The sequence below is a fragment of the Scyliorhinus canicula genome, chromosome 2 (assembly GCF_902713615.1).
Source record: "Scyliorhinus canicula chromosome 2, sScyCan1.1, whole genome shotgun sequence".
Lineage (NCBI taxonomy): Eukaryota > Metazoa > Chordata > Chondrichthyes > Carcharhiniformes > Scyliorhinidae > Scyliorhinus > Scyliorhinus canicula.
In genome coordinates this window covers 239,760,697-239,780,103 of record NC_052147.1, presented here as the reverse complement: position 1 = coordinate 239,780,103, position 19,407 = coordinate 239,760,697, and the positions used below count along the sequence as shown (strand labels likewise).

General features: G+C 45.1%; 1 protein-coding gene across 3 annotated transcripts in view; it reads left to right on the top strand.

The window, feature by feature from the left end:
• Positions 1–19,407, top strand: part of actr3 (actin related protein 3) — a 79,963-nt gene that overhangs the window by 4,353 nt on the left and 56,203 nt on the right. For 2 of the 3 annotated variants that reach the window (XM_038789843.1, XM_038789844.1), the window contains one exon: positions 3,771–3,826. The exons of the other annotated variant lie outside the window; for it this stretch is intronic. In XM_038789843.1, coding sequence (XP_038645771.1) covers positions 3,771–3,826 — 56 coding nt within the window. Of the gene's footprint in view, positions 1–3,770; positions 3,827–19,407 lie in introns of those variants that run through there. 3 annotated transcript variants of the gene reach the window in all.

Sequence of the window (19,407 nt, the reverse complement as noted above, 5' to 3'; positions counted from 1 at the left end):
GCATGGCATTTTCAGCACTTATATAGAAGAGAAAGGTGTATGAATCATACAATAAAACCAAAAAAGGATCTGAAATGGTTTAGTAAATGGTGCATATGAGGTTAGTGTTGAGTTTACACCATTCTGAATAAATATGAATTTTGTTTGTCCACTGAGTGCAGATGTAGTGTAGTCTATTCACTAATGAAAGATAATCACATTTCTGCTGCGGCAGAGCCTGCTGTGACAGGTTTGGTATTTGGCTTGGTTTCCTTGCAAGTTTTGTTCTGTCTTTTTGTGTACAGAGGAATTTGTAGTTTCTCTTTTCACGGTTTACAAAATATATTAATTCCTGGGGTAGCAGTATTCCTGGGGTAGCAGCGCTTATTGTATGGTATTATTGCTCTCTTTTCCTCCATTCCTTTTTTTGTCATCTGACCTTTTATTCTCCAGTAATTTGCCCAAATAGCTGGCTCTCATATCTGAAGCAAACTATACGTGATGTTAGCTGAGTCAACAATGGATGCTTCATAAACTTCATGTTCCAACTCAGTCCCACTTAGAAACCACATGTAAGCCAGCAAGGGTAATTGTTTGAAAACAAATAGAAGAGAAACTTTTTACAGAGTATCAGATTTAATTACTTGATCTTGGATCAATATTGCACCACGTAGTTCACTTGCCCTTAAAGCCATTGAAGAGCCATCTTCAGAAGTGTTTCCTAAAGTCCATCTTGAAATGCTGGTAATCTGCTGTGTACATAGAACATTACAGCGCAGTACAGGCCCTTCGGCCCACAATCTTGCACCGTCCTGTGAAACCCTTCTAAAGTCCCTCTACACTATTCCCTTATCGTCCATATGCCTATCCAATGACAATTTGAATGCGTTTAGTGTTGGCGAGTCCACTATTGTTGCAGGCAGGGCATTCCACGCCCTTACTACTCTCTGAGTAAAGAACCTACCTCCGACATCTGTCCTATATCTATCTTCCCTCAATTTAAAGCTATGTCCCTTCGTGCTAGACATCACCATCCGAGGAAAAAGACTCTCACTGTCCACCCTATCTAATCCTCTGATCATCTTGTATGCCTCAATTAAGTCCCCTCTTAACCTTCTTCTCTTAAAGAAAACAGCCTCAAGTCCTTCAGCCTTTCCTCATATGATCTTCCCTCCATACCAGGCAACATTCTTGTAAATCTCCTCTGTACCCTTTCCAATGCTTCCACATCCTTCCTATAATGTGGCGACCAAAGCCTCTATTTTCAAAGTGTTCGGAGATTGCTCTTGTTGACTTGCTGAAAAGTAAGCAGTACTTTTTTTTGAACTAAGCAGTAATTGATGCGCACATTAATGAAATGCTTTTAAAGATGCACATCACCATGGGAAATGGAAGGGCTTTACAACTGAAGCACTTCCTGTTTCTTTTAACTAACTGAAGAGACTGATTCATATTTGTGGTTGTGAAAAGTCAGCATTTTACAACGCTGCAATTTTAAGTCTACCAGCTTTATCTTTGTCTGGCTGCCCCATCCATTCCAGCAGAGATTAGAATCCATCCTGTTGATCGTGAAATGTAAATAGCAAATTCACTACTGTATTTCGCAATTATGTTTCTGGACTAATTAAGCTGATTTTAGTAATATAAACAATCAGCCGGTATTGGTAAACTGTATTGAAGCAATTGTCAGATATTTTGCAGGCCAAATGTAAACGTCCGAGACAACAGCACATCTCTCAATTCTGATGAAAGGGCATATAGTCAGTTGTCATAGCTGCATCCATTAGTCATTCGGTTACTGAAAATAGACTGCTTGAAAGCATTTATGTATGGCCATTAAGTAAAGGTGGGCAATACCAACTGTCCATAAGCGCTTTGCTTCTAGTTGGCTCTTTCTGTTTAGTGTTATATCAACATTAAACTGAAATTGCCGAAGTAAATACTCATAAGAATTCCCAATGTAAACACTTACCTGTTGTGATGTTAATGAGCCAGTTGATTTACACAAATTGAAATTTAAAATGTTTAAGGTTTTAAGCATACATAATTTTTAAAATACATAATTTGCAATAGCATGATAACATTTACTATTTATTAGTTGTGTGCATTGTATATTCTTTTGGCATGGTAGCACAGTGGTTAGCACTGATGCTTCACAGCACCAGGGGCCCAGGTTTGATTCCCAGCTTGGGTTCGTGTCTGTGCGGAGTCTGCACGTTCTCACTGTGTCTGCGTGGGTTTCCTCCGGGTGCTCCGGTTTCCTCTCTCAAATCCCAAAAGACTTGCTTTAGGCGAATCGGACATTCTAAATTCTTGACATGGGGCTTTTCACAGTAACTTCATTGCAGTGTTAATGTAAGCCTACTTTTTACAATAAAAATTATTATTAAGTTATTATTTTAAAATGGTGTGCTTTCTCAAAAGTCTAGACTTTAATTTTTTTAACAATCTTCTTAGCTACATTCTAAGTACATGCAGTTTGTTGAATTTCCAGACATGTACTTCAACTGATGAATGGGTGGACCTCCTTTTCCAGTTAGGATTTGAGTTTCTTTTCTTTTTCAACAAGATTCTGATTGGGACTGGACATCATCAGGCATGCACCGTCCATGAACAGGATCTGTGATCATGGGTTTTATTGGTGAACTAATTTCTCCGAATGCTTAACTATAAAATAAACTGTCATAAATCTTCTTTGTAGGTCCCTGGATTCTTTGCAGCCCCACGCTGAAATCACGTTTGGCACGGGGGTGGAGAATCCATTTTTACATGGGGATTGTGGCCGGCGCCGCTCCCGCAATTCTCCGGTCCTCGGAGAATCGATATTGTGCGGTGCGGCTTTGGGGCCATTGTCAGAGGCCCACCCCTCAGCGATTCTCCAGGCAAAACTGGCCGAGTTCCGACGGCGTGGTTCTAACCACGTCTTCTCTGTCGGGAACATCGGGTGATGGCTGTGGACTCCGTCCGCGGCCGCCCTGGTGGGGGGTGGCAATTGCGCCCCTCGGATTCGCGGGAGCGCACCATCTCAGGAGGGGGGTGCCTAACTTTTTGTGGTCGCTTCGGGGTCCGAATCCGCCATGTTGCACGGGGTGGCTGCTACAAGCTGCCGCCGTGCACATGCATTGACTCCTGACCGGACGTGCGAGGGCCGTTTATGGTGCTAGAGCTGCGAGCAGCTCCCCGGGGCCCTTCTAGCCCCCTGCAGGTAGGAGAATCACCCTTTTTTTTTCAAGGAAAGTCTAGATTGAAACGTCAACGTTTTTAGCTGGCGTGGGGACATAGCCCCATTTTTGGAGAATCCAGCCCCATATCTTCAGCATGAGAAAAAAGTGAATGGTTATTGACATGAATTGTCAATCCCATTTTGCACTCCTGTTAGCTACTTTGACCTGAGTGTTTCCAGAATTGTCTGTTTTTTTAATTTCAAGTGTGTCATTTGTCTGAACTGCTGGATTTCATTGCAGGGTGCGAGTTACAATCCTATCCTTAACTGACATTTTGGTTAATTGGATAAATGTGAGCATGCCCCCAGCTCTCTGGCATGTACTTACAGCTGCACCATAGAACATTGTGCTTGAAACAAGATTGTTTGGCCACACCAAGCCACTGAATAGATTCAAAATTAGAGAGGAACCATATTATACAACTGATTCAATAAGCTGCTGAGGCAATACTTTTGTGATTTATTTTGAAATTAAAGTCAAGTAGGCAGGTTTTAATTTCATAGTTGTGGCAATACAGCTTATTGAATAAAAGCGTCTGAAACAAATACCATTTTTTTCATCTTGCAGGTATACAAAGCTTGGGTATGCTGGGAATACAGAACCACAGTTCATAATTCCATCATGTGAGTTCAGTATATCAGTCTTTCCAATTAATATTTCATCCTGATTGATGGTGTGATTTATTTCCATTCTCTTGACCAAATGTTAAACTGAGGTAACATACTTGTATACAAACAAAATTTGTGCTCAACTACGGTTGCATGTTGGACAGGTTAAATTGTTTTACTGAGTGTTTATTTTCTATAATATAAAGCAACCAGTCATTTGCAATACTTTTAATAAGTCTGGAACAATGTTTTTGTCACAACTTTGTAAAGAGAGTGGAATTGGAATTTTATCTCACTTCAGCTTTTAACATTTAACAAACTATGTAAGGCAGTAAGCAAATCTTTGGGGATATACCATTCTTTTAATTTAGACTTTTGGATTAAGTGAAATTATACTCAATGGCTAGTTAAACTCATAATCGAAGTGCAGCCAGAGAAACTATTGAGGTTAATGGACATGTTTAATATAAACGTATAATCCATTCACTGTTGCTGGATATGTATTAAATATTGACTATACTGGCTATACTTATTCGTTCTCAGAACCAAGGAGATAGAAAGTTGCTAAAAAGAAACAATACCTTGGGGCAGCATGGTGATGCAGTGCTGCTTCATGGTGTCAAGGTCCCAGGTTTGATCCCGGCTCTGGGTCACTGTCCGTGTGGAGTTTCGCCCCCACAACCCAAAGATGTGCAGGGTAGGTGGATTGACAACACTAAATTGCCCCTTGAAAAAAATGAATTGGGTATTCTAAATTTATAAAACAAAAGAAACAATACCTTAAGAAAACAAAGCAAAAAACAATTTTGAATGACCAAAAAGGGGAATCTAGGTTTTGAAAAATAAGTCCCCTGTCATTTTTTTCCTCAGCAACTGAAATTTCTAAGGTTGAAAATGACGTTTTTAACATATTTGTGTACATAGTATATAAATTACCTGCTAACCTCAGCACCTCTTAAATAATTAGTCAAAAATAAACTTGATAACTTATTGGCTTCAGTTCCGAGTTCCTTTTAAGGCAGGGGCACTATCAAGATGCTCCCATTTTTTCCGGTGAAGTGCAACTAGCCTTTGGTGCAACTGCCTGAACATTTAATGAATTTGATCAGTGTATTCAGTGGTTTGGCAGATCCTCCTTGAAATATTCATGTAAGCAAATTCATAAACTCAATATTATTTTTAAAAAGAACTTTAACTCACTGCCATTCATCTTGCCAGACTGGTCCTCCCACCTCTGCATAGGAATAAGGCTCTACAGATTGCTCAGTGGTGTCCACTTCAAGTGAAGGAGCAGTGTCCTTTATAGACTGTTACAAAATGACCACCTAGCTCCTGGTTTCAAAATGAGAAATTAGTAACAGCATTTTTCTTCATTTTTTTAAATTCCATAATGGTCGGCGGTGCAGTGGTTAGCACTGTTGTTTCTCAGTGCCAGGGACCTGCGTTCAATTCTGGCTTTGAGTGACCATGTGGAGTTTGCACTTTCTCCCCGCGTCTGCATGGGTTTCCTCCCACAGCCCAAAGATGTGCAGGTTATGTGGTTTGGCCATGCTAAATTACCCCTTAGTGTCCCAACTGTTACAGGGATGGGGTGGGGAAGTGGGCTTGGGTAGGGTGCTCTTTTGGGGGTTGGTGCAGACTCGATGGCAGAATGGCGACCTTCGAACTTCAGGGATTCAATGATTCTTTGTTTTATTAATCCTAATTGCCCACTCTTTCTCCTTTTTAAAAACCCTAGTTTCTCAAACAAATCTGTGGCACATTAACCTTGATTGATCTCTGCACTCTGCATCTTTGCTTTTAAAAGGGTGGGAAATTCTGCAGACAAATTGTATGATGTTTGGGACAAACCATTCAATAATACATGTAACCCTTAGCTTGTCAGTCTCTTTGAAGTATCGGTTGAATTTGCAGTCCAGGTGGGAATGGAACCTCAGAAAATTTCACATGCCCAGCTCACGGTTTTCATGGGATTGCATACAGCGCAGAAACAGGCTATTTGGCCCATCCACTCCATGCCAGTGTTTATGTTGCACTCAGTCTTATTTGCTTTTCCCCTTAAATGTATCTCGACTATTTGCCTTAACCGTTTTGTGATGGCATGTCCCACATTCTCACCACTCATTGAGTTCCTTCTGAATTTCCTATTTCTTGGTGACTATCTTATGTCGATGACTGCCAGTTTTATTCTTCCCCACAAGTAAAATTGTCAATGGGATCCAGGGTAACTTGATAAATTGGATCCAAAACTGGCTTAGTGATTAACAGATGATGGTGGTAGAGGGCTGTTTGTATGACTGGAGGCTGGTGTGCAGTGGTGTACCACCGGGATCAGTGCTGGAGATAGAGACGAGGAGAAGGTTCTTCACAGAGTGGTCAACCCGTGGCATTCGCTACCAGAGGAAATGGGTGAGGGCAAAGCATTGTGGGCTGGATTCTCCGTTTCTGAGACTGTGTTGACGCCAGTGGAGAATCCCCGGACTTCCACGACAGAAGAATCGGTGCCACACCAGCAGACACTGGGCGACCATGTAAACTCCACACAGCCAATTGCTCATGGCTAGAATGGAACTTTGGTCTCTGGTGCTGTGTGAGAGCAGTGCTAACCACTGTGCCAACCATGTGGAGTTCTTTCCGTGCTGGAACTGCTCAATTACAGGAAAGCGGAAAGTATTCCATCACACTTCTGATTTTAACCTTGTATAATTCCCAATGTTCAGATGATTTTGTCCCGTCATCAGTTATCTCGATTATGGCATTAAAAAACATTGTTAAAAAAGTTTCAGTTAATTGGGGTCTATATTTCTGAAGACTGATGTGTCATTAATGAAATGACAGGAATCATTTTGGAAGAGAAGAACAAGAAACATTGACAATGGAATTGTTTGACTCGTTAAGCTTGCATCTATCATTAAAAAAAAAGTTATCCCAGTTAGATGGATTCCACTTGCTTTGCTAAAGATCTAAAATGGCAGCTCAGAGACAAATTGGCAAAATGGATTTACCGGCCCGTTCGGATTAAATAGGATGTTCCTCAAAGATTTTTTTTTGCGTTCAGCCTGATGTGATAGTGAGTTATAAACTTATTTCTATGTACTGCCACGGATTAAAATGAACTGACTTTTATAAAAGTGAGGGATTATGTAGAGAGAAATGGACATTAAAGGTGGATATCCCATTGTCTCGCTTAATCAAGGATTTTGCCACATGGAAGGAGGCTATTTGGCCTATCATGCCAGTAATGGCTCTTCACATCTCTGCCTTTTCCTCCATAGACCTGCAAATTGTTCCTTTGAGTACACGGCCTGTTCTATTTTGGAAATTACTATAATATCTGGTTGCATCACCTTTTCAGAAGTGCCTTCCAGGCTATAACTTAACTGCCCGTCATAATTACATTTTATCTATGTTCTCTGGTTACCAGTTCTCTTGCCAGTACAAACCGTTTATCCCTTTCTACTTAAAGCATAGTTTTTATAATTAAAAGCAAAGTGCTGAAAATACTGAGCAGATCTGGCAGCATCTGTGGTGAGAAAAACAGTTATGTTTCAAGTTGAATATGACTTCCTCAGAGTCTTCTGAAGAAACGTTATAGTTGCCGCACCCCTAGCCAAGTTTTTCCAGTGCAGCTGCAACACTGGCATCTACCGACAATGTAGAAAATTGTCCAGGTGTGTCCTGTACACAAGAAACGGGGCAAATCCAATGCAGCCAATTGCCGCCCTATCAGTCTACTCCATCAGTAAAGTGATGGAAAAAGTAATCAACTGTCCTATCAAATGGCACTTACTCAGCAATAACCTGCTCACAGATGCTCAGTTTGGGTTCCACCAGGGTTACTCACTCCTGACCTCATTACAGTCTTGGTTCAAAAGTGGACAAAAGAGCTGAATGTCAGAGGTGAGGTGAGAGTGACTGCCTTTGACACCAATGCAGCATTTGACTGAGTATGGCATCAAGGAGCCCTAGCTAAACTGGAGTCAATGGGGATCGGGAATGAAAACACACCGCTGGTTGAGTCGTACCTGACACAAAGGTAGCGGTGGTTGAAAGTCGATCATCTCAGTTCCAGGACATCACTGCAGGAGTTCCCAAGTGTACACCGATTTCATCTGCTTCATCGATGACCTTTCTTCTATCATTTGGTCAAAAGTGGAAATGTTCACAGATGACTGCACAATATTACATAGAACATAGAACGATACAGCGCAGTACAGGCCTTTCGGCCCTCGATGTTGCACCGACATGGAAAAAACTAAAGGCCATCTAACCAACACTATGCCCTTATCATCCATATGCTTATCCAATAAACTTTTAAATGCCCTCAATGTTGGCGAGTTCACTACTGTTGCAGGTAGGGCATTCCACGGCCTCACCACTCTTTGCGTAAAAAACCCACCTCTGACCTCTGTCCTATATCTATTACCCCTCAATTTAAGGCTATGTCCCCTCGTGCTAGCCACCTCCATCCACAGCTCTCGCTGTCCACCCTATCTAACCCTCTGATCATTTTGTATGCCTCTATTAAGTCACCTCTTAACCTTCTCTCTAACGAAAACAACCTCAAGTCCATCAGCCTTTCCTCATAAGATTTTCCCTCCATACCAGGCAACATCCTGGTAAATCTCCTCTGCACCCGTTCCAAAGCTTCCACGTCCTTCCTATAATGAGGCGACCAGAACTGTACGCAATACTCCAAATGCGGCCGTACTAGAGTTTTGTACAACTGCAACATGACCTCGTGGCTCCGGAACTCAATCCCTCTACCAATAAAGGCCATCACACCATAGGCCTTCTTCACAACCCTATCAACCTGGGTGGCAACTTTCAGGGATCTATGTACATGGACACCGAGATCCCTCTGCTCATCCACACTGCCAAGAATTTTACCATTAGCCAAATATTCCGCATTCCTGTTATTCTTTCCAAAGTGAATCACCTCACACTTCTCCACATTAAACTCCATTTGCCACTTGTCAGCCCAGCTCTGCAGCTTATCTATGTCCCTCTGTAACCTGCAACATCCTTCCGCACTGTCTACAACTCCACCGACTTTAGTGTCGTCTGCAAATTTACTCACCCATCCTTCTGCGCCCTCCTCTAGGTCATTTATAAAAATGACAAACAGCAACGGCCCCAGAACAGATCCTTGTGGTACGCCACTCATATATGAACTCCATTCTGAACATTTCCCATCAACCACCACTCTGTCTTCTTTCAACTAGCCAATTTCTGATCCACATCTCTAAATCACCCTCAATCCCCAGCCTCCGTATTTTCTGCAATAGCCGACCATGGGGAACCTTGTCAAACGCTTTACTGAAATCCATATACACCACATCAACTGCTCTACCCTCGTCCACCTGTTCAGTCACCTTCTCAAAGAACTCGATAAGGTTTGTGAGGCATGACCTACCCTTCACAAAACCATGCTGACTATCCCTAATCATATTATTCCTATCTAGATGATTATAAATCGTATCTTTTATAATCCTCTCCAAGACTTTACCCACCACAGACGTTATCAGATAATAAAACAGTCCATCTCTATATGCAGCAAGACAACAATATCTAAGCTTGGGCGACATGTGGCAAGTTACATGTGTGTCATGTGAGAGTGCATTTAAGAATTGGATGTTTAAGAAATGTACCTTTAAGAAATGAAGCTGATCATATTACTGAAGTGATGTCACAGGGCGGGGGAAGCTGAGCTCACTTCTGCTTTTTGGGAGTTTTAGTTTCAGTTTGAGAGAGCAGCTGGGAGTTTTGCTGAGAGCTGCAGGAAGAAACACCGAGCTGGTCTGTTGATGTCTGCAAATCCAAAGACTATAAATATATTGAATGTAACGTCATGTCTGTTTTTGAAGATTTGTTAAGTCTTTTGGATGTGTAAAGGAACAGTTTGCAGGATTGGGTAGTGTTGTATTATTTTCGGGGTTATCTTTGAAGTAAGGGGTGTTAAGACATCCAGTGTTTATTTAAATGGTTAATTGGAATTCATGGAATAAACATTGTTTTGTTTTAAAAACCATGTGTCCATAATTGTAATACTACACCGGGGGAACAAGCAGTGTGCTTCAAAAGCAACAATCCATTAAAGGTGGGGTTGGTTGAACTCCATGATACATTTTGGGGTTCTGAAAACACCTCTCCCATAACAATGTGCGCCACACAAGTGCCAGGCAATGACCATTTCCTGCAAGAGAAGATCTAACTATTGCCCAATGACATTTAATAGCATTACCATTACTGAATCCCCCCACAGTCAATATGCTCGGGATTACCATTGATCAGAAACTGAACTGGAATAGCGATATTAATAATACTGTGGCTACCTGAGCAGGTCGAAGGCTAGGAATCCTACAGCAAGTAACTCGCCTCCTGACCCCCCAAAGCTTGTCCACAATCTACAAGTCAGGAGTGTAATGAAATACTCTCCCTTGTCTGGGTGAGTGCAGCTCCAACAACACTCAAGACCCTCAACACTATCCAGGGCGAAGCAGTTCACTTGATTGCTACCCCTTCCACAAACATTAAACCTTCCACCACCGACGAACAGTGGAAGTCGTGTGTACCATCTGCAAGGTGCACAGCAGTAACTCACCAAGAATCCCGAGGCAGCATCTTCCAAACCCACGACCAATGTCTGCGTGGGTCTCACCCCCACAATCCACAGATGCGCAGGGTAAGTGGATTGGCCACGCTAAATTGCCCCTTAATTGGAAAAAGACAAATTGGGTACTACCAAACCCATGACCACTACCATCGAGAAGGACTAGAGCAGCAGATACCTGGGCAACCCACCACCTGGAGGTCCCCCTCCAAGTCACTCACCACCCCGACTTGGAAATATATCACCGTTCCTTCACTGTCTCTGGGTCAAAATCCTAGAACTCCCTTCCTAACAGCACTGTGGGCATACCTGCAGCGTTTCAAGAAGGCATCTCACCAGCCCCTTCTGAAGGACAACTAGGGATGGGCAATCAATGGTGACCAGCTAGCAACGCCCACATCACGTAAATTAATTTTTTTAAAGTTAGCTTTGTTTCTCTATCTGTACAGATAATGGCAAATCTAATGAGTTTTTCCAGTGCTTTCTGTTTTATTTAAGATTTCCAACATCCACGGGATTTTGCTTTTATCATAAATTTTCATAATTTTGCACACCTCTAGTAAATCTCTCTTCTGCTAAGGAGAATAATCCCAGTATCTAATCTCCAGTTAACTGAAACCCTTTTTATCTGTATAATTCCAGTAAATCATCTAGGCATCCTTTCAAACAGCTTGACATCCTTGCCAAAGGCTCCGGCTGGAGCTTTAGCTTATTTAGTGAAGATCTAGCATAACTTCCTTCCTTTTGTACTCCCATCATAAATTAATCAGCCTGAATGTTTTTTAAACAAACATTTTCAAGGATTATGTACATCAACCCCATTGGATCGATTTTCCGAGACCCATTTAAAATATCATCAATTTTTGTCACTCCATTCTCCCTTGTCAACTATTCCTATTGCCAGAATAACAAATCTCAGAACGATACCAGTGACGAGCTGAGATTCTGTACTGGTATCCTTGTATTAGCTGAACTTGTCAAAGCTTGCAACGTGATTGCTCCGACCATTCAGAGCAGAGTTAGACCTCACGACTGTGAAATCATGAAACCCAAGGAAACCGATTACCCTGGGGACTCTAATAAATGTCCTCTTGCTCGCCTCCTGTTTCCCTTACCGATGCTGCAAAGGGCATAGAGATGCTATGGGATTTTGCACTCCAGCAGGAATATACCAACCACATGCTTGACTGCATGGATGACCTGGTAGACTGTCACTCATGTATGAAGAGAGGATACTCAGCAGCAAAATATTACAGAGCTGTTCCATCAGTTAGTTTGACCTCTGGTGGGGAGGTTGCTGGAATCAATCATTAAGGAGGAGATGACTGAACATCTGGAAAGACAAAGCCCAATCCACCATTGTCAGCATAGTTGTATGAGGGGTAAATCATGCTTGACTTTGAAGACGTAACCAGCAAGGTGGATAATGGGGAACCTGTGGATGTGGTATATCCAGACTTCCAGAAGGCGTTTGATAAGGCACTGCATAAAAGACTGATCCAGAAGGTGGGATTAGAGTAGATTTAATTAAGGATTGGCTGACTGACGGAAAGCAGAGGGTTGGGATAAATGGGTACTTCTCTGGCTGGCGAACTGTAACTAGTGGGGTGCCGCGGTGTTCAGTCCTTGCACCTCAATTGTTTACAATTTTATATAAATAATCTGCAAGCAGGAACAATAATATAGCAAAATTTGTGGATGATACTAAAATAGATGGGAAATTAGGCAGTGAAGAGGAGATAAAGATTTTCGAGACGGATATAGATAGGCAAGGAGATTGGGCAAAGTTTGGCTGATGGTAAATAAGTGTGAGGTTGTCCATCTTTGGCCAGAAAAATAGAACGGCAAATTATTATCTAAATGGAAAGCAGATTCAAGATGAGTCTGGGCAGAGGGATCTGGGTGTCTTTGTTCATGAATCGCAGAAAGTCGGTATGCAGATACAAAATATAATAAGAAAGGCAAATGGAATGTTAGAGTTTATTGTAAAAGGACTGGAGTATGAAAGTAGAGAAGTATTGTTGCAATTGTATAGGGAATTGGTGAGACCACATCTGGAGTATTGTGTCCAGTTTTGGTCTCCTTACTTGAGGAAAAATGCAATAGCATTGGAGGCAGTTGAGACGAGGTTCACCAGATTGATTCCAGGGATGAAAGAGTTGACATACGAGGAGAGATTAAATGGTTTATAGGCTTCTACTCGCTTGAGTTTAGAAGGATGATCGAGGTATATAAAATACTAAATGGGATTGATGAAGTAAACGTAGACCAAATGTTCCCCATTGTATGGAAATCTGGAACGAGAGGTCACAGATAGATACCCTGGGCAGCAGGGTAGCATGGTGGTTAGCATAAATGCTTCACAGCTCCAGGGTCCCAGGTTCGATTCCCGGCTGGGTCACTGTCTGTGTGGAGTCTGCACGTCCTCCCCCTGTGTGCGTGGGTTTCCTCCGGGTGCTCCGGTTTCCTCCCACAGTCCAAAGATGTGCGGGTTAGGTGGATTGGCCATGCTAAATTGCCCGTAGTGTCCTAATAAAAGTAAGGTTAAGGGGGGGGGGGTTGTTGGGTTACGGGTATAGGGTGGATACGTGGGTTTGAGTAGGGTGATCATGGCTCGACACAACATTGAGGGCCGAAGGGCCTGTTCTGTGCTGTACTGTTCTATGTTCTATAGAGGTTGAGAGGCGGTAGAAGTAGAAATGAGTTGAAGAGGAAATACTTCTTGCAGAGGTGCTGAATTGTGGAGCCCGCTGCCCCATGGAATCAGAATCAGAGTCATTAAATGGTTTCAAGAAAGAGATATTTTTGATTTTTAAAACGGGTTAAAGGGATATGGGTAACAGGTGGGAAGGTGCAATTGAGGCCAGGAAGAGATCAGCCATGATCTGATTGAATGGTGGAGCAGGCTTGAAGGGCTGATTTCTGTTCCTATGTTCCATCGCTAATTCCTGATGCTTTTCAATGCAAATTGAATATAGACATTTTCACACATTGCACATTTATTTATTCATTTGACACCTGAGTCTGTTGGTTTTGACATAGTCTGCGTTTGTAGACACATGTTGAATTACATGGAGATGCATTCCTGTGAAAAAGGGGCGTTGGCTGTTGCAAAGCTTTGCTTAACAGAAATTTGTGGCAGATCCCCTGGGATTAGACTCGTGGGGATTTTACTGTACTATGTTCTATGATTGAGGGTGCAGTGTTACGCATAAATAGGATAACAGTTGGTTTTGGGATACCTAACACAAGATACTACTTGGAAACCTGGTTCAATAGTTAAAAAGGCAATGATACTTTTAAAAGAGGGTGGGTATGGAAATATGAAATCAGTTGTATTCAGATTGGGGGAGGAAAAGTACATAACCCAGAAATCTGAGATAAATAGCCACTTACAATTCAAAAGTTCGACTGCAAGTTCTGTCTTTTTCTTGGCAAATTTAACTTTGTGCTGTACATCATCATGCCACTAAACCATTTCTTGGAAGTCATGATGTAGGCTGACAAGCATTTCTGAACAGGCCACCCATATATTGACTCATAAGACACATCACACCCATATTTCCTTTCCGTTGCAGCTACTTCAGATGAGAAAATATGCTGATTTCTTGGGCAATGGAAAGGCTACAAGAACTACCAATGTCTTGCTTTGACAAAGAGTCATCAGACTCGAAACAGTAGCTCTTTTCTCCCTACAGTTGCTGCCAGACTTGCTGAGATTTTCCAGCATTTTCTCTTTCGTTTCAGATTCCAGCATCCGCAGTAATTTACTTTTCTGCTTTACTACCAATGTCTGATTGTATTTACAATTGGTTCTGAATTTTAAAAAAAAGTAGCAATGTTCTTGATGATCAAACTCGGCCCACCCATCTGGAAAGGAAGGAGGTTGTGAGCTAAAACTGTGCTATAGACTGTAATTTCCTCTGCTAGAGAATATTCCTAGAAACCATACAGTTCAATGATGCACAAGGCATTATATATTACATGAGGAGAAGTTGGTTCATACATATAGTCTTTGGAGATTCTGTTCCAAAGTATTTATTTTCATTACTGCTTTAATGCAACTTCCACAGGTTAAATTTATGATTATAGCATGTTTGTTTATTTGGTGGTGCTAATTATTAAACTTTATTGTCTCAGACTCTGACATTACGCATAAGGGAAGTAATTCTACATGAACATTCCACGGACAGATGTAGAATATTTAGTGTTAATACTTCAGGTTAGGGTTTCTAGTGCTCAATCTGGAGAAATTGAGATGGACTTCAGGCAATTTGTATCTATAAATAGCATGCATGACCACTTGACCAATGTAAATGGATCTGTTTCAACCTCCAGTCTTATTCTCACCAGTCAGAACATTCACTGGCATCACATTGATACATGGAATGAAAAGCACTTAATTTCCTGTGTAGCAGAGTTATCAAATATAAAATCATTACATTTCCTTTCTGCATCTCCAATGAGAACTGATGAATTGATGTCTGAAAAGGAGTAATTGAAATGAAATGAAAATCGCTTATTGCCACAAGTAGGCTTCAATGAAGTTACTGTGAAAAGCCCCTAGTCGCCTGTTCGGGGAGGCTGGTACGGGAATTGAACCGTGCTGCTGGCCTGCCTTGGTCTGCTTTAAAAGCCAAGATTTTAGCCCTTATTTAGCTCTTGTGTTGTCCTATTATGTATTCTCATGTATTTTCTTGAATTTTGATTAATTCCCTTTTCTAATGTTCTGTTGAGCTGCTTGCAGAAAAATACTTTTCACTGTACCTCGGTACACGTGACAATAAGCAAATCCAATCCAATCCAGTGTGCTAAACTAGCCCCTAAATATTCCATCCTAATTTCTCTCTCCTTAGCTTTTCAACATAATTTTAAAATAATTTTTAGCAACTTTCTGCTCTTCAAAATGGCATTCATTCCTTGCTGTGATGGTTTGCTGAGCACCAGCATCCTCTTGTTTGTTGGTTAAAAGGCTGTTATTTGGGACTTCCGCATAGCTGCACGTTCGGCAGCTCCCTCTATTTAGGGACTTTTGGGCCGTTTCGAGGGCCCCAAACGGAGCTGTTTCTACGCATCCCGGTGGGGGAAGGTGCCTGGAAGAACTTGCCCCACACTATATGGTGCTCACCTGGAGTGGGAAGAAGAAAAAGGCTGCAGTAACTCCCCCAAAAAAACGGGGGAAGAAAAACAAAATGGCGACCGGCACTCCTGCTATTTAGGAACTTTTGGGCTGTTTTGAGGGCCCCAAACGGCGCTGTTTCTACGCATCCTGGTGGGGGAAGGTGCCTGGAAGAATTTGCCCCACATTATCTGGTGAAAAAGGCTGCAGTCACGCCCCCCAAAAAACGGGGGGGAAAAACAAAATGGCGGCCGGCACTCCCGCTATTTAAGGACTTTTGGGCCGTTTTGAGGGCCCCAAACGGTGCTGTTGCCACGTATCCCGGTGGGGGAAGGTGCCTGGAAGAACTTGCCCCACACTATATGGTGAAAAAGGCTGCAGTAACTCCCCAAAAAAAACGGGGGAAGAAAAACAAAATGGCGGCCGGCGCAACACCCGAGGACTGGTGGAAGTGGGCGCAGGAGCAACAGGCCTCGCTCCTACGTTGTTTTGCTGAGCTGAAGGCTGAGCTGCTGGACTCCATGAATGCAACTACGACCAAGCTGCTTGGGACCCAGGCGGCACAGGAGGAGTCTATTCGGGAGTTGCAGCGGCAGGCCGTTGAGAGAGGAGGAGGCCGTGGTCCTCGTTGGGAAAGTGGAGTTGCACGAGGCACTTCATTAAAAAGTGGCAGGACCGCTTGGAGGAGCTGGACGTTCGCACGAGGCGAAAGAATCTGAGGATCCTGGGCCTGGCGGAGGGGCTGGAGGGGTCGGATCTCCGGGCGTATGTGACCACGATGTTGAGCTCGTTGATGGGAGCAGGGTCCTTCCATTTGCCCCTGTGCTCGAGGGAGCGCACAGAGTGATGGCCAGGAGGCCCAAGGCAGGTGAGCCCCCGAGGGCGGTGCTGGTGCGGTTCCACCGATTCAGTGACCGGGAGTGTGTGCTGCGCTGGGCCAATAAAGAGAGGAGCAGTAAATGGGAGAATTTGGTAGTGAGGATCTACCAGGACTGGAGTGCGGAGGTGGCTAAGCGGCGGGCCGGGTTCAACCGGACGAAGGCGGTGCTTCATGCTAAGCAGGTCAGGTTTGGAATGCTGCAGCCTGCGTGCCTGTGGGTGACATACAAGGACCGGCACCATTACTTCGAGTCCCCGGAGGAGGCGTGGGCCTTTGTACAGGCGGAGAAGCTGGACTCGAACTAGGGCCTGGGAACATACTTTGGCCGGCGTTGTTTCCGCTGTGGCTGTTTTGTTCCAACTGTTTCAACTTTTTCAACTTCGACATGTGTGTTATGTATGCTGGTTTTCTTTTTGCTCTGTTTACGGGTGGGTTTGTCTGTTGGGTATGGTTGTGGGGTAGGTGGGGAGTGTTGGGGGTTTGTGTTCTATATGTTCTCTTCTGTACGGGGCTGGGGATTGAGGGGAAACTGGATTTTGGGGAACTGCGTCAGAAGGGTGGGGTGTGGCAGTGTGAAAGCGCGGGCTTTCCTCTGGTTTCCCGCGCTGCGGGGCAGGGGGGTGGAGCCTCTACGGGTCTTTTTTCCCGCGCTGCAGCAATGCCAAGGAGGTGTGGCAAGAGGGGGATGACCCCAAGCCGGGAGGGGATAGGTTTTGGCGGGAGCTGCCGGGGTCAGCAGAAGTCAGCTGACTCACGGAAGTACCATGGAGGGTGCGTCGCGGCTAGGAGGGGTCCGAGCCTGGGGGGGGGGGAGGGGGGTGGAGGGGGATACCGGGTTGCTGCTGGAACGACTAAGAAGGAGCCGATGGGGGCCGGGGGGGGAAGAGGAGAGGCGCTATCGCCATGGGGAACGGGTCGAGCGGGGTGTGCTGGCCTGGGGCGAACATCTGCCAAGCTATGGCTAGTCGGCGGGGGAGGGGGGCGGGTTGCCCTCTGATCCGGCTCATTACCTGGAACGTGAGGGGCCTGAATGGGCCGGTTAAGAGAACCAGGGTGGTCTCCCATCTAAGGGGGTTGAAGGCGGACGTGGCTATGCTCCAGGAGACCCACCTGAAGGTGGCGGACCAGGTCCGTCTGAGGAAGGGGTGGGTGGGGCAGGTTTATCATTCAGGATTGGACGCGAAGAACCGAGGGGTGGCGATTCTAGTGGGGAAGAGGGTGGCGTTTGAGGCGGCTGAGGTGGTGTCGGACAAGGAGGGCAGATATATTATGGTGACGGGTAGGCTGCAGGGAGAGAAGGTGGTGCTGGTGAACGTATATGCCCCGAATTGGGATGATGCTGGCTTCATGAGGCGATTGTTGGGCCGCATCCCGGACCTGGAGGCAGGGGGCCTGATCATGGGGGGAGATTTTAACACAGTGCTGGATCCCACACTGGACCGGTCCAGTTCAAGGACGGGTAGGAGACCGGCGGCGGCCAAAGTGCTGAGGGGCTACATGGACCAGATGGGAGGGGTGGATCCCTGGAGGTTTGGGAGACCGAGAGCGCGGGAGTATTCCTTTTTCTCTCACGTCCATAGGGTTTATTCCCGGATAGACTTTTTTGTCCTGAGCAGGGGATTGATCCCGAGGGTGCAGGACGCCGAGTATTCGGCCATAGCGATTTCGGACCATGCCCCGCACTGGGTTGATCTGGAGATGGGGGAGGCACGGGACCAGCGCCCGCTCTGGCGCTTGGATGTGGGGATGCTGGCGGAGTAGGAGGTGTGTAAGAGGGTTCGGAGAAGCATTGAGGGGTATCTGGATACCAATGATACGGGGGAGGTCCAGGTGGGGATGGTCTGGGAGGCTCTGAAAGCAGTGATCCGGGGGGAGCTGATCTCCATCCGGGCCCACAGGGAAAGGAGGGAGAGGGAGAGACTGGTGGGAGAGCTTCTGGAGGTGGACAGGAGATATGCGGAGGCACCGGAGGAAGGGTTGCTGGGAGAACGGCGCAGGTTGCAGGCCAATTTTGACTTGTTGACCACCAGAAAGGCGGAGACACAGTGGAAGAGGGCGCAGGGCGCGGTATATGAGTATGGAGAGAAGGCGAGCAGGATGTTGGCGCATCAGCTCCGTAGGCGAGATGCGGCTAGGGAAATTGGGGGAGTGAAGGATGGGGGTGGAAATGTAGTGCAGAAGGGGACAGAAGTAAACGGAGTCTTTAGGGACTTTTACAAGGGATTGTACCGGTCGGAACCTCCGAGGGGGAGAGAGGGGATGGAGAGCTTCATGAACAGGCTATGTTTCCCAAGGGTTCAAGAGAGGCTGGTAGAGGGGCTGAGGGCGCCAATAGAGTTGGAGGAGCTAGTCAGGGGGATCGGGCAAATGCAGTCAGGTAAGGCCCCGGGGCCGGACGGGTTCCCGGCAGAATTTTACAAAAAATATGCAGACCTGGTGGGTCCCCTGCTGGTGCGAACTTTCAATGAGGCGTGGGAGGGGGGGCTTTGCCCCTGACGATGTCGCGGGCACTGATCTCTTTGATCCTAAAACGGGATAAGGACCCCTTGCAGTGCAGATCATATAGGCCTATCTCACTCCTTAACGTAGACGCTAAGTTGCTGGTTAAGATCCTGGCTACCAGGATAGAGGATTGTGTGCCAGAGGTAATTCATGAAGATCAGACAGGATTTGTCAAGGGGCGGCAGCTCAACACGAATGTGCGGAGACTGCTCAATGTTATCATGATGCCGGCAGTGGAGGGGGAGGCGGAGATAGTGGTGGCGCTGGACGTAGAGAAAGCGTTTGATAGAGTTGAGTGGGGGTACCTGTGGGAGGTGCTGGAGAGGTTTGGATTTGGGGAGGGATTCATCAAATGGGTGAGGCTGCTCTACGCGGCGCCGATGGCGAGTGTAGTCACAAATGGAAGGAGATCGGAGTATTTAGGCTTTATCGTGGGACCAGGCAGGGGTGTCCCCTGTCCCCCCTGCTCTTTGCACTGGCGA